Below are 16079 nucleotides of genomic sequence, written 5' to 3'. Positions count from 1 at the left end.
AGTAGCAAGCACTAAATTAAAGAATATTCTAGTTAAAGCTGAAGTGGTTCTGATGTAGAGTTTCTCATGGTGCTCTTCTGCCATTCCATAAGGACAAAGGAGCTAAGCATTTATGTCATGGGGCAGGATGACATGTTCTAGTCCCTCAAGTAGCCAAAGAATAATAAAAGGCCTCCTGAATCTCCTAATTGTGGCCTTCCAGTATGTTAAGGGAGCCTACAGGGAAGCTAATGAGGGACTCTTTAGGGTGTCAGGTAGTGACAGGCCTGAGGGGAATGGATCCAAGCTGGAGGAGGGCAGATTTAGATTAGAAGTCAGGAAGAAGTTCTTCACCATGAGCATGGAGAGACACTGGCGCAGGTTGCCCAGGGAAGTGTTGGAAGCCTCATGCCTGGAGGTTTTTACAGCTAGGCTGGATGTGGCTCTGACAAACCTAATCTAGTGTGAGGTGTCTCTGACCATGGCAGGGGAGGTTTGAACTGAATCATCCTTGAGGTCCCTTCCAACCCTGATAGATCTGTGATTCTATGAAGTAGTGTGAAGCCCTGGTGTCTTTTAAAGAAATTAAATCCAAACCAATACACATCATGCACTAATAAATGGTGGTGGCAACCAAGCAGCAAGCTGCATAGACTGCTGCTCCTCAGCTTTAGCAGCTGATGCTCAGGCTTCACAATGTAGAGTTATTCAACCTACCTCCATGATGTGGGGGAGGACCACAGAGAAGAACTACTCCTTGTCCTTCTCTGACTGACACTGTGCTTCTTGGTTTTGTTTCAAAGTTTTCAAGATCTTGAGAGAGAAGGAGAAAGTGAGAGCCAGTTATTATCTGTTTGATTTATTCCCGTCTGCATCCCCAACTCTGTGATGCTCCCGTGACTCAGACACGCATTCATATATTCAGCAGCATAGTACAATCTGTTTGTCAACAGACAAGGCATTTTTTTTTGTCCAACCTAGGCAATCTAGCCCTAGGTAATGAGATCTGTATCCATAAAGCAGTTATACTCTGAGGTTTTTTGTATTTACAACCCCTAATTGCAAGGCTGGTGTCACATCAAAGCAGGATGTTTTCTAGCACCGTCGTTTGGAACTTAAATTAGACTCTGAATCTATACAAGTAGGGGATAAAAAAACCACACACACACACACACACGTTTTTGGGTGTTGTTTCCCCTTTTTTTTTAATAGCTATAAAAAGCAGATGTGCTTTTCCATATTTACAAGAGATAATTAAACATCATCAGGACTCCCACTGAGTGCACGCTTAAATGCTGATAAAAGTACATTGTACTCTTAATGAGTCTGTTTTGTCCTGCTCTTGCCTGCATATGTTTTAATTGACTCCAGGAAACCTGAGCACTGCTTTTTCAAGGGGAGGGAGAGGAACTCCTGGGGTGGTTTAGGGATGTGCCAATGTGTCTGTGGTGATTTTTATGGCTGCTCCTTTTTATCCTATTTTATTTTGCCAGATGTACCACCGCACTCAATCTTTCCTGCTCTGGGTTCACTGAGGCGTGGAAGTGCTAATGGTCTTGTTCTCTTTAAAGAATTCAATTACGAGGTGACACACGTAGATGTACTTTAAAATATGATTCTTTACATTGTGATCCCCTAAGAAGATGACTTACTCCTTTTTCTCAGAGCACTCTGGGAAATGATTGCTTGAAATGTGTCCAAAAATCAGCTTTTAGTATCATAAATATCAGCTTTCCTTAAAACTCCTTATGCCACCACGTTGCTAACTGCTTGCCTTAAGCTTATTCTATTTACCTTGCTGCAGGTTCTTGTTTCAAACAATTGTTCCATCTTTCATCAGCTGAACAACTACCTGATCCAGAGCTCAATAGAGAAACAATTCTCCTTGGTCGAAGCAATAATGATTACCACCTCTACAGGCTCAGCTATTTATGTCAATACATCAATTTTCTCCCCCTCAGCTGAACTTTACACAGTTAATTTTTCTTTCCTCCTCTTCATCTCCTGTATATTGGCCTCCTATGAAGACATTGTCTACTCAGAGGTGACTGAATTGAATTAGGCAGCTGTAGCACCTCCTGGTGCTGTCATAGCCCCAATAGATGGTGCCTGTCGATACACTGAGAAAGTGTGTGAAACTCTGATGCTCCTTTAATTGCCCACTGGCTAGACCTCTGCCTTGCAGTCTGGCTACTTTGCAAGGACCAAAAAAGGGGGGGAAAAAAAGAAGAAAGAAGGCTGAGAAAAGGAGAATGCATTTAGTTTCACTCCATCCTGTAATATTAATTGAAAATAACAATAGTGGATGGTTGCAGTATGGCTAACTAGAGTTTGGAGTCATACTTAAAAGTTGCTCCCTGGTTCAGTCTTTAAGTGTGGAATTCTTTATTAACTTCTTTGAAAATTCACTCTGAGAGCATCTACCAGCTTTGTTGTTGTTTTTCTTTCTTGTGGGTTAAGTATCTTCTGAGAAGGAAGAAGGTATTTGTATGAAAAAGTGGCCCCTGAGACAGCTGTCAAGACAGTAGATGAGCATTTGCTTGGGTTGGCTGGCCTGAGGCTGTGTGTTCAGCACTGGGACCAGCGCTGTGAAAACATCTTTGTTGGCAACATGGACAGTGGGACTGAGGCACCCTCAGCAAGTTTGTGGAGGATGATGTGCTCTGGAGTCTGCTTTACACACTGAGGGGAACATCCAGAAGCGCTTGGGTAGGCTTAGGAGGTGGGCCAAAAGTGCACCTCTCTGGGCAAAGAGTGGGTGGAGAGAAGTCTGGAAGAGAAGCACTTGGGGGTGTCAGTTGATGACAAACACCCCATGAGTCAGCAGTGGACTCTGGCAGCCCAGATGACAGCTGTTTGCTGGGCTGCAGGAAAAGCAGGGAGAGCAGTAGGATGAGGGAGGGGGTTCTGCCCCTCTTCTCTGGTGAGACCCCACCTGGAGTACTGTGTCCAATTTGGAGCTCCCAGCATCACCCAACACCATCTAATCAACTAAACCATGGCAACAAGTGCCTCAAACTATTCCCTCTTAAACACCTCCAGTGATGGTGACTCCACCACCTCCCTGGGCAGCACATCCCAATGGCCAATTACTCTTTCTGTGAAGAATTTCTTCCTAACATCCAGCCTAAATCTCCCCTGGCACAACCTGAGACTGTGTCCTCTTGTTCTAACACATGGGAGTTGTCTGGGAGAAGAGACCAACCCCCATGTGGCTACCACCTCCCTTCAGGTAGTTGTAGATGTCAACAAGATCTCCTCTGAGCCTCCTCTTCTTCAGGCTAAGCAACCTCAGCTCCCTCAGCCTCTCCTCACAGGGCTGTGCTCCAGACCCCTCCCCAGCTTTGTTGCCCTTCTCTGGACACCTTCCAGCAGCTCAACATCTTTCCTAAACTGAGGAGCCCAGAACTAGACCCAGTCCTCTGGCCCATGACAGGCTGTATGCTATGTCTGTCATAAGTTACTCATTTAACCCATTTTTAACTAGCTCCAGGGGTAGACACTTTCTTTAGACTGTCATTCAGGTGCTTCACTAACATCTGCATCACTTGGCATCTTTCAGATCCCTCATTCCCCCCTCAGATTTAGTAAGCCTAACCAAAAGAGTTCTCTTCCCCCCCCACCCCCCATCTGATGTTGATTTTGATAGATAAATGGACAGAAGGAGTTTATTCAGTGCCTCTACCTGTAACAAAGAGTCATTGCATATTAAAAAAACCAACCCAAAACACCACCACCCCAAACATCTGAAAGAGCAAAACAAAGGAAAAATAAGTGAAAAATAACTCATTAGGGGAGGCAGTCTTACTTCTGTTGTCATCTTTATTGGGCCCTTTCTCCAGGCAGGCAGCATCTCCTGTGATGTATTATGACACCTCATTCAGATGGGCTTCAATAATGGGTTACAAAATTGCCTGCCTGTGTTATGTGGCCCAGGGTGACAGAGAGGGAAGAGGTGGACCAGCAGAAACCATGATTCTATTTTTTTTTCTGGCTGGAAACAGTCCCTTTGCCCAAAAGATTTGTGCAGCCCTTTCCTCCCTTGTGAGGCTGGTTGTGTTTTCAATGATTAATTGCAATATAAAATGTGTTAGATATACGTCAGAAATAAGCTGCAGATGAATATAAATGCACTTATTCTACTTTGCTCTTGTGATCCTGAAAGTCTGACCACTTCTCCAAACCAATTCTCCATGGCCTGAGCTGGCATGCACACCAGAAGAGCCCAGCTGGTCTTCTCCCAGTCACTCTTCAAGGAATCCCAGAGTGGTGAGGGTTGGAAGGGACCTCAGGAGATCACCCAGTCCACCCCTTCTGCTAAAGCAGAGTTACTCACAACAGATTGCCCAGGATCACAATGTCCAGGTGAGTTTGGAATCTCTCCACACAAGGAGACTCCACAACCTCTCTAGGCAGTCTGCTCCAGGCCTCCAGCACTCTCACACCAAAGAATTTTCTCCTCACGTTCAGGTGGAACATTCTGGGTTCCAGTTTGTGCCTGGTCCCTCTTGTCCTGCTGCTGGGCACCACTGAGAAGTGTCTGTCCCCACGTTTTTGCCCTGCACCCTGTAACTATTGATCAGCACTGAGAAGATCTCCTCTCAGCCTTCTCTTCTCCAGGCTATACACCCCCTGCTCATCAAAGAGCTGCTCTGGTCCCCTCAACACTTTTGTAGCCTCCACTAGACTCTCTCCAGTAGTTCCCTGCCTTTCTTCAACTGGGGAAACTCAGAATTGGATCCAGTATGGATCCAGATATGTCCTCACTAGGACAGAAGGGGAGGACGAGCTCCCTCAAACCTCACCTCACTTAGCTTTAAAACATAGTGTGACATAACCTAGTAAAGCAGAAATGTTCCTTGTCGAGAAGAACATCAAACAGGATTGCTCAGATCAGGTGTTTGGCACACATTTAGGCTGCTAATATGCACTGAGGAATAGTGCAGTTATTTAACAGATGGTGTATTTGCTAACTCCAGTGTTTCTGCAGAGATCTATAAATAAATTATCACCTAGTTCCTTCCATCCTTTGTCTGCATTTATCTCACTTGATGAACAACGAGTTCCCTCACACTGCATTGCTCTCTCAGCTGAGAGTTTTAACACAAAAAAACCAACCCACCCCAACTTTTAATTTTAGGTTCTTTTTTCTTTCCTAAGCGCTGTGCCTGTTGGCCCAATTACTATGGGTACAGCACAATTAATCGGCTGGATGTGATAATGAGGTCATGGAGGCTAAGCAAAATGCTCAGATGAACAAATGGCTCTTCATGGTGAAGAGAGGGAATATCTGGACTCAGCTGCCTGTGGCAAGAAGTCACCAGCTTTGGCTGGGAACGTTTGCAGTGGTAAGCAAGAAAAGGATGTGCTCAGAACAAGCCGAACACATGGCACTCTGTGGCAGATGAGTTAGACAATGACTGGGCTTCATCTGATGGAAGTGGGAACTCCAGGGGTGTAGGAGGCTTTCAGCTCATTACCAGGTATGAGGGGAGGTCTGGGGTGGAGGAATGAACCAGAGCTTTTTTGAGCCAGAGTAAGTCTGTAGTACCCCAGTAGGGCCAAGGAAGTTATGACAGCAAAGCCTATGGCCTGCAAGGCTTCAGTGACAGTATTCAACTAAAATACACAATACAGAATTAACCAGGTTGGAAAAGACCTTAGATATCATCAAGTCCAACCTATCACCCAACACCATCTAATCAACTAAACCATGGCACCAAGTGCCTCAGCCAGTTGCCTTTTAAACACCTCCAGTGATGGTGACTCCACCACCTCCCTGGGCAGCACATTGCAATGGCCAATCTCTATTTCTGGGAAGAATTTCTTCCTAACATCTAACCTAAACATCTAAACCTCTCTTGGTGCAGTTTGAGACTGTCCCCTCTAAAAAATAAAGCCAGAAGATGAGAAGAAGAGTGGTTTTGGATGAGGATGACCATCAGCATGGCTTTACTAAGTAGAGGGCTGATACTGGAAGGAGGAAAGCAAAACCACAACGCTGGGTGAGTTGTCTACCTGAAGTGAAGATCTATGGAGTGAGAAAGGAACTGTAACTGATAAACCCAAATATTTCCTGCTGCAGTACTTATGTTAATTAATAGGTTCAACCAGACAGTGATTATTTCTTTAGTGCTTTAAAGCTCAGCACTGACATAATTGCCAATTGTCACAAATCTCTCTTCTGGTTTTCCCCACCACCACTATTTCCCACATGCCTGGGCTGGGTTTTCAGCATCAAACTGCCTCCTGAGGGTTGGAGTGTAGGTTTAACTTGCACAGCATGATGTGTGAAGACAGGATCGGTTTGCCTGGGATTGAGGAACTGCTTCTTAATGATGGTAGGAACAAAACAAATCCCTAATCACATATAGCAGTTTGTTAATTTCAAACTCTCAGTCACAGAATTGTGGAATAGTAGGGGTTGGAATGGACCTCTGGGCATCATTGAGTCCGACACCAAAAGAGGATCTACCTAGGGCAGGACAGAAATGTGTCCAGACAGGTTTTGAAAATCTCTAGAGGAGGAGACTTCACAACCTCTCTGGGCAGCCTGCTCCGGTGGTCTGTGACCCTCACATCAAAGAAGCTTTTCCTGCTGTAGAGATGGAAGTTCCTGCATTCCATTTGTGTCTGTTTCCACTCATCCTATCACACAGCAGCCCTGAAAAGAGCCTGGTTCCTTCTTGACACCCACCCTTCAAATATTTATGAGCATTAATAAAATCCCCACTCAGGCTGCTCTCTTCCAGACTAACCAGCCCCAGGTCTCTCAGCCTTTCCTTATGAGACAAACGTTTCAGCCTCTTAACCCTCCCTGTAGCCCACTCTTGGACTCTTTCCAGTATTTCTCTATCCCTCTTGAACTGGGGAGCCCAGAACTGGACACAGCGCTCCAGATGTGATCTCACGAGGGCAGAGTGTCGGAAGAGGATAACCTCCCTTGACCTGGTGGACGCTCTTCTTAGTGCACCCCAGGATACTACTGATTTTCATGGCCCTGAGGGCATGTTGTTGGCTCGTGGTGAACTTGTCCACCAGCACTCCCAGGTCCTTTTTCATGGAGCTGCTTTCTAGCAGGTCAGCCCCTATTCTGTAGAGGCTGCAGGGTGTTTGGAATGGAATGGAATGGAATGGACCAGGTTGGAAGAGATCTTCAAGATCATCGCGTCCAACCCATCGTCCAAAACCACCTAATCAACTAAACCATGTTTAGAACAACATATTCTTAGAATCATTTTGATTGGAGAAGTCCTTTAAGATCACCAAGCCCAACTGTGGTTTAAATCACATTTGGAATTCCTTGAGCTGCTCAGGGCTAGATGCAGCCCTTCCCAAGCAGTTCATTGTGAGGATGAGTGCAGGACAATTCTGTACTACCAAAGAGCAGACAAGGAATCTGGGGTGCTTTAATGGATGAAATTGTTACAGATAATTAGAGAAAGTCCAATTTATCACCTCGTGCAATTGCTAGCAGTTCATCTGAATTAATGCAATTTCATGCTTGCTTGGACTTCTGATTTTTATTATTATATTACTTTTCTTTTCCCCCACCCATGTTTTGTCATTACACAATGCCAAATATGATCTCTGTAATTACTTGCTATTGAGATGTGCAATGAATAGTAAGGTGTTAGTAGTGAGATCCTTTTCCAACTTAGTCATCCTCCCAAGGATAAACCAATAACAGGTTGCCCAGGGAGGTGGTGGAAGCCTCATCCCTGGAGGTGTTTGCAGCCAGGCTGGATGTGGCTGTGAGCAACCTGCTGTAGTGTGAGGTGTACCTGGCCATGGCAGGGGGGTTGGAACCAGATGATCCTTGAGGTTTGAATCCACATATTTCTAGGTTTTTTTCATTCCCCCTAGTCTTATCATTGCCTGACACCTTTTAGATATAGACCTGACACCTTTTGGATACAGACCTGATACCTTTTAGACATAGACCTCTCCAGAGATTTTGATCTGTTCAGGCCACTGCAGAAGACCTCCCAAGCATCTTACATATTATATCTCTTGCTTCTCAGGGTTGCTATTTGTATTGCCTTTGTGTAAGACTAGCACCAACCTCTTGCAGCCGCGTTACCGACAGGAAGCGTTGTGGCAATGCAACTCTTTCCCAAAATGCCTCCCAAAGGAATGGCAACTTGCCCTGGAAAGTAAACTTTTTTGGCTTTTAGCCTTCAAAGCCGTAGTAAACTTGCTGACCAGCCCCTCTGACAGTTGAGTTGCCTCGTTAATAGCGTCAATACATTAATCTTTGCCTCTTACTGACTAATCTCAATATTTTTTTAAATGTTCCAATTGATTTTCTATGAATTCAATTCTGAGATTAAGAGCAGTGTTATCTCTAATTAAGGTGTCAGAAAGCTGCTTAGCATTGCCCATTTCCTGATTTTTAAACATTTGCATTTTCTACTGAAGTCCTACTGAGCTCTTCTGCTCCTTCCTCGTTTGAAGTGTGAGCCTCTGTTTTGGCAGAGTGTAGAACATGACAAAGTCTGTAGGGCTGCAGCCAGGGTGAACCTGGGCAGCAACTGAGTATTGTCTTGCACAGAACTGAGGACTAGTTTGGGTTGGAAAAAACTTTTCAAGGTCATGTAGTCCAACCCCACTCTAGCCAGCAGGGACAGCTGCAGCTAAAGCAGGTTGCTCAGAGCCCCAGACAACCTGACCTAGAATGGCTCTAGGGACTGGGGGGGATCTGCCACCTCTCTGGGCAACTTGGGCCAGGATCTCACCACCTTCATTGTCAAAAGATTTCCTCCTTGTGTCTAGTCTCTTAGTTTTGGCCATCACCACTTGTCCTGTCATAAGATGCCCTGCTAAAGTCTGTCCCCATCTTTCTTATTGACCTCTTTAAGTATTCAAAGGCTGCACTAAGATCTCTGTGGAGCCTTCTCTTCTCCAGGCTGAGCAACTCAAACTCTCCCAGCCTGTCCTCACAGCAGAAGTCTTCCAGACTTCAGATCAATTCAGTGGCCTTGTCCTTCTACAACAGGTCCACATCTCTCCTGTGCTGAGGACTCCAGAGCTGGCCCCAGCACAGCAGGTGGGGTCTCAGCAGAGTAGAGCAGAGGGGCAGAATCCCCTCCCTCCACCTACTGCCCGCACTGCTGGGGATCATTCCAGGACATAGCTGGGGGTGGGCATCATGTATATATTGACAGCTCAAGTTCAGCTATTCACCTACCAACACCCCAAAGTTCTTGTCTGCAGGGCTGCTCTTAATACCTCCACTTTGGTTTTCTTCTGATTTTCCATCTGAGCTGAACACTCCATCCCACTGTGGCTAAAAGAGAAAGTTGCCCTCTCCTTCCCCCAGGAGAACCTGATGGTGCTCTCACTCCAAAGTCCTTCTCTCTGCTCTAACAAAGCTGTCTTCCAAACCAAGAGGGAAAAATAATAATTGCTGGCTCTTGTCCTTCTCCAAAGCTTGGTAATCAACCAAGGACCTTGATCAGTGCTCCTTTATTTAGCTAAATTGCTCTGGAGCTTCTAAAGGGAGAAGACCTGTAATTTACACATTAAGATGCACATGGCCCCCAGGTCTTCAACACAGCTTAACTGGGATGAAGAGCCAATCCAGGCACTAATTTTCAAGGTGGGGAGCAATAATTTCTGCCACAGCCTGATTGTCTTTTTTCAATTAAAAAGTGAAAATGCCCTTTATAAAGTAATATCCAGCTTCTCTAGAGGAAAAAATGGAAGGTCACAACTAAATTAAACAGGGAGGGTGAGTGAAGGAGGGTGGGAGGAAAAGCCTTAGCTGACTGGATTTTGGGGTTGTTTTTTTTTTGTTCATGCACCAAGAAACTCAGTGCAAAGAAACATGCTGTGAAGTTGTAGTGCTGGTCTGCATCTGGCTTTGTTGGTTTATTTTTTCTCCCTTCTCCTTTTACTGAGTTAGCAGCATCAAATATTAAAGCTCTCTTCTGAACCGAACACAGGGCTTGCAGTGAGCAGTAAGTGTTGATGCAGCCTTAGGGCTCTTACCCTAGAACCCATCTGCAGGCCAGAGGCATATCCAAGGATCTGACCCTCTCAAAGGGAGGGGGATGTAAGAAATATAGTTTAAATATTTTATATCCCTGAACAGTTTTCTCACTTGTCACAGCCGAGTTCATTTGTCACCTGTCATCACAGAGTCACTTTGCCGGCTGCAGGAGTTCTCTCCAGATTGGAGTGCTCTTAAAAACAGATTCCTCTCCCCACTTGAAATCTCAGAGGCCAGATTGATCCATGCCAGAACTACAGGAATCTGACTGACCCACACCAGAGGTGGCCCCAGCCCCCTGGGTCAAAACTAGCTCTTGGCAGGTGGGTTAATGCTTACTCCACACTGGCTCCTGCCATTTATGCTTCCCCCTGCTCCTTCAGAGACCTGGTTTCCCAGTGTGTGTGTGGAGAAGGTTCCTAAATTTGCCCTTCTCCTAGGACCGTGATCTTTTTGTGGCTGCCCCTGCCCCTAGTCCTGTGTCCGGGTCTATTCCTTATCTCAACCTACTGGGATTCCTGTGTGCTTTGCTCCCCTTCCTGGGTGTGAGCTTTGTTACAGCAGAATGTGCTAAACCAAGGCATGCTGTGGAGAGCCCCTTTGGCCTCCATGTCCAGGCTCTTGTGGGGTACCTCCTGTCAAGCATCCTACTTCAGGCTATGTCCTTTCATTCTCTTTATACCAAGTAGATAATCTACAGTCATAATAAATACTAAAAGTAAAATGCCAAGGCAGAGAGGGCTCTCATGCACAGCTGAAAGCATGCAGCAAGCATACCCAGGAGTGTCTCAGTCCTTCCCAAATTCCTGCCCAGCACTTTAGAGATCTTGATTCAGCACAGAATCACTTCCTGCAGAATTACCTCAAGTTCTCCCCAGACACCACTGCTTTATCTTGCTTGTTCCAGCTGCAAAGCCTTCAAAAAATTCCTTCCAATGGGAATTGCAGGATTTACCTCAGTGCTTGATGTAAAGGCTTTTATTTATTTATTTCTTGAATGTGAATCTCGTCAGTGGGATTTCAGGTGCAGGATCTTATTAGCTGTTCTTTCAGTAGAAGGGAATATTTATAGCTCAATCTGTTCTCTGTACCTAATGTGTTTTCTCTATTCAGAAAAGCTCTGCCTGTGGACTTATTCCTTCCCACCATGGAAAGTACCAGTGCCAAATGGCTTGAGGTGAGGAGAAAGTTCTTCCCAGAAAGAGGAATTGGCCATGGGGATGTGCTGCCCAGGGAGGTGGTGAAGTCACAGGTGCTCAAAAAAGGATTGGATGTGGCACTTGGATATGGCACATGGTTTAGTTGTCAGGAGGTGTTAGGTATTAGGTAATAGGTTGGACCTGATGATCTCTGAGGTCTTTTCCAACCTGGTTGATTCTATGATTCTATGGAATACTGCTCCTTCTTCTTCAACATAAGTTATGGAATAGAGAGCCATAAGATCCGAGAATGGTTTGAGCTGAAAGGGACCTTTGAAAGTCATCTAGTCTGGCCCCTTGCAGTTAACAGGGACATCTGCAACTAGAGCAGGTTGCCTTGTCTGACCTGGCCTGGAATGGTTCCAGGGATGGGGCATCTGCCATCTTTCTGGGCAACCGGGGCCAGTGTCTCACCATTCTCACAGCAGATTAATTCTTCCTTCTCTCTACCCTAAACCACCCTCTTTTAGTTTAAAACCATCATCCCTTGTCTCGTCACAACAAGCCCTGTTAAAAACTCTGTCCCACTCTTTCTTATTTGTTCCTTTAAGTACTGAAATGCCACAAGAAGTTTTCCCAAGAGCCTTCTCTTCTCCAGGCTGTACAATGCCAACTGTCTCAGGCTGTCCTCACAGCAGAGCTGCTCCAGCCCTCTCATAATTTCTGTGGCTTCCTCTGGCTCTGCTTGCTCCAACAGGTCCATGTCTCTCCTGTGCTGAGGACCTCAGTTTGTCTTCTACTTTAAAAACCTTTGTATCAGACAGAGTGATCTCCAGAGGTCCCTTCCACCCCCTCCCATTTTATGACAGGATATTTTTCCACCTTCACTGCAAGAGCAACTATCAATTAAGTTCATCATTTTTAGTCAATAAAAGGCAGAAACTCATTCCAAAGAAATGAATTCAATTGGGTTTTGTTAGGTGGAGGATTGGCAAGGAAAAAAAACCCAACAAACCCAACCAATCTGTAACATCATTTATATTTTTTTGGCACACCAAAGAATGAAGAAGGACATTATGGATATTCCATTCAATAATTTATTGGGATCTAAATCATATTTGTCTGCAATGAAAGTAGAGTAGATAAAAAAAAAAACCAAAAAGGAATATCACTCAGACTTCACACATAAACTGGTTTATCCCTCAGAAATATTAAGCTTTATCAGTGAGAATCTAGCAGCTCTGGGACCTGTGGCTGCTTTGCTACCAAGCATATCTCAATCCCATATATTGCTTTTCCAATAGACCTTGCAATGGGTTGATTTAGGATAAACACATTTTCTAGGGACTGTAGAATAGGAAGTAATACATAACTAAAAGATAATCTTCAAATGCTTCCACACTCCCTATTACTACTTTATCTGACTAGTTCACTGCCTGTATCATTCCTTACAACATCTCTCTAATGTATGTCTCCATAGATAAAGAATCCCTGTGCAAGAGGAGTGAGAGCCTTCTCTGATAAGGAAAGTTTAAGCAACTAACATAAGGGAATAAAAGATCTTTAACAAAGCATCCTGACATGGCACAGACTTGAATGTGGTCGTTATGTACTCTGAGAGAGATGTCTAAAACCATTTGAGAGAGAGAGAGGGAACTACTGGGGAGAGTCCAATGGAGGCTACAAAGATACTGAGGGGCCTGGAGCAGGTCTGTGAGGAGCAAAGGCTGAGAGCCCTGGGGATGCTGAGCCTGGAGAAGAGCAGCCCCAGAGGAGATCTTCTCAGTGCCCAGCAGGAGCTAAGGGGCAGGTGTCAGGAAAATAGGTTCAGACTAATTTCTGTGGTGGCCAGTGACAAAACAAGGTCCAATGGGCACAAACTAGAACAGGAGATTCCATTTGAACATAGAATCATAGAATTGTTAGGGTTGGAAGGGACCTCAAGGATCAGCCAGTTCCAACCCCCCTGCCATGGGCAGGGACACCTCACACTACAGCAGGTTGTTCAGAGCCACATCCAGCCTGGCCTTAAAAACCTCCAGGGATGAGGCTTCCACCACCTCCCTGGGCAACCTGTGCCAGTGTCTCACCACCCTCATGGGGAAGAACTTCTTCCTAACATCCACATGAGGAAAAACTTCTTTCCTGTGAGCGTGCCAGAGCCCTGGAGCATGCTGCTCAAGTCTCTCTTGTCAGGATACTCCTTGATGTGATGCTGGACAGCCTGCTCTAGGTGACCCTTCTTTAGCAAGGGGTTGGACTGCATCATCTCCAGAGGTCCCTTCTGATCCCCATGCTGGATTTATATAATTTAAAACAGATTAAAATGCAGCTTGGGAGTCTGATGATGCTCGTTTTGTTGTATCATTAAATAAAAGGGGGAACGTTGCTGCCATCAGCTGCCATTTGTGTGCTTAACAGGAGAGGTTATGACTGCATCTGGTGTCAGTGGGCATTAGATGGACTCTGAGAACACAGATCAGGTTCAGACATTCAGGGAACGCTGGAGAAAGCAAATTCCCTTCATTATGTAGTCATGCCCACATCTTCTGGCTTTAAGATTCCAGGCTGTTCCTTCTCTCTTCAGGAATGTCTGGATATTTGCATAATCCTATTCTTGTAGTATCTGAGCTTTAAAATAGAAACATTATTATCACCCTGCCACGGCCTGTCAGCAAGCAGGTGAATCCCTTCCAGGCTTCCTGCTTCATCACTGTTGAATGGCCGCTGATGGCTCCTGCTTTTCCCTCAGCCTGCTGCAAAGAAAGAAACGCTGGGAAGCTCAGCAGATGTGCAGGGAGATGAGTTGTACGTGATGAGGTCCTGCAGCAAACTCAGTCTTGGAGTAAGCTCCACCGCTCCAAGTAGCCTTGGAGGAAACACAGTGACCTACTTTAGGGGGGCTAGAACAGCTTACAGTCCCCTCTGAGCAATGCAAATCAGGTTGTCACCAAGTTTTCCCTAATTTTGAGGCAAAATATCGAGGAGAAGAGGTTAAAAAGGAAAACATGCCTGAGGCTGCCGGGTCTGCTCCGTGGAGAGCATGCATTAAGCAGAGACCTTGATGTAGACGTCCAACGTGGAGGGCTGCTGCAGAGAGGGCTGCTGGAGCATTGGCACAAAGTGTCCATAGCGATCAGGCTTGAGAAATCAGATGTCTGCTGCTTTTCACTCCAGGCACAGTTTTGCAAAATAAGGGCTTTTTTTTTGTTTCCTTGCTTTTATTTTTCTTCTTCTTCTTCTTCTTCTTTTTCTTTTTTTTTTTTTTTTAATTTTTTTTTCCTTTTTTTTATTTATTTTTTCTTTCCCTTTTTTTCCCTTTTTTCCTTTTTTTTTTTCTTTTTCTTTTTTCCTTTTTTTATTTTTTTTCTTTTCCTTTTTTCCCTTTCCCCCTTTTTTCTTTTTCCTCTTTTTCTTTTTCCTTTTTCTTGTTTTCCTTTTTATTTTTCCTTTTTTCCCATTTTCCCCTTTTTTCTTTTTTTTTTCTTTTTCCTTTTTCCTTTTTCCTTTTTCCTTTTTCTTTTTCCCTTTTTATGTTTTTTTCTTTTTTTCCCTTTTCCCTTTTCTTTTTTTTTTTCCTTTTTCCCTTTTTTGTTTTTCTTTTTCCTTTTTTTTTTTCTTTTTCCTTTTTCTTTTTTTTCCTATTTTCTTTTCTATTTTTTCCTTTCCCCCCCCCTTTCGTTTCCTTTTTTTTTTCTTTTTCTTTTTCTTTTGGTTTTCTTTTCTTTTTTTTTTTTTTTTTTGGTGAGGAATAAATGGAATTGTTGCTATATTTACTGCAACTGATTCTCTTCCAAAGCTTGCACTCCCCCTGCCCACACACAAGGACAGGTGGCTACTGCTGCTGCTGTTACACGAGGTTCTTTAACTGTGGGTTAAAAGTCCAAAAGGTAATTTTGAGCTGTAAGCCTACATGGTGACATGAGGAGGGAGGACAGAAGTGTTTTTGCCCTCCAGACAGGACTGATCCACAGGGAGTGCTCCCACTGCAGGTTGCATTCATTTCTCATCTGCTCACAGGAAGATGCAGCTTGTGAGGTGTCACCAGGATCACCAGGAGGGCTGTGCAGAGCCTGGAAAGGACACTGCTTTGTATCTGATTCTACACGTCTGCACATCAAGTTGTCCCTGCATTATGTATGTGTCCTGGTCTGAGCTAGAGCAGAATTAATCTTGGTCAGTGCTGTGAGTTCTCAGCTCAGACTCTGCTCAGTGAGGCATTTGCTGAAGTTCAGGGCAGCTTTGCACAGCCAGGGGCTGCTTCTAGCAGGGAGAAGCTGATGGGGAGAGGTACTGCCAAGGGCTGGGCTGCAGAAAGGCTCTGCCTGAGACTTGCTCCTGGGCACACCAAGGGCACTGCCACGGCTTGTGCCACATCTTGTGGGACAGTAAGGCAGAGGTGGCAGCTGAAGGGAGGAGTGGACAGGACAGGTGACACTCAACTGCCCAATAAGGGATTGCAACCCATGGAGGGCATCTTCAGGAGCAAGCTGAGGGATCCCCAGAGTCCAGCCTCTTCTTCCCTGGCCAGTGTCACAGGAGGAGTCTATCTGTTCCGCCTTCCATCCCAATCCCTGTGCTCCTAAATCCAGTTCCAGAATCCAGCTCCTGAATCTGGTTCCTATCTGCTGCTGAGTCCAGTCTGGGATTTGCCTGGTGCCTGCCCCTAGCATCAGTGGTATCAATGGTGCCCTCATTGCCAGCAAGGCTTGAGTTGGCTCTTGCTTTGTATCTATTTTTCTCTGTTTCTTGGGATTGCTCTTCTTTCCATCCCAGCTGGTTTAGTTTCTTTCCCACCCCATTAGTCTCTCTCCTTTATTCCCTTTCTTTTCCCTTTTGGAAGGGAGGGAGTTCACTGAGAGTCATAGTTGGCCCTGCCCTAACCTTTCACATGAAGTGAAACTTTGAGGAACATATCTTTGGTATTGTGACTCTGCCACTGGAAAGCTGTGCTTTTTTCCTCCTCT

General features: G+C 45.1%; 1 protein-coding gene across 6 annotated transcripts in view; it reads right to left on the bottom strand.

Annotated features, from left to right (window-relative positions):
• Nucleotides 1-16079, bottom strand: part of CNTN6 (contactin 6) — a 200441-nt gene that overhangs the window by 91749 nt on the left and 92613 nt on the right. For all 6 annotated transcript variants that reach the window (XM_068154394.1, XM_068154390.1, XM_068154389.1 and 3 more), the window contains one exon: nucleotides 697-792. In XM_068154394.1, the coding sequence (XP_068010495.1) occupies nucleotides 697-792 (96 nt within the window). The remainder of the gene's footprint in view (nucleotides 1-696; nucleotides 793-16079) is intronic.

Source organism: Melanerpes formicivorus, unplaced genomic scaffold (genome assembly GCF_026170545.1).
Source record: "Melanerpes formicivorus ecotype bairdi unplaced genomic scaffold, bMelFor1.0.p_v2 SCAF_28, whole genome shotgun sequence".
NCBI lineage: Eukaryota > Metazoa > Chordata > Aves > Piciformes > Picidae > Melanerpes > Melanerpes formicivorus.
Note: the sequence above shows the minus strand (reverse complement) of the source record. Positions and strands in the feature narration are given on the sequence as shown.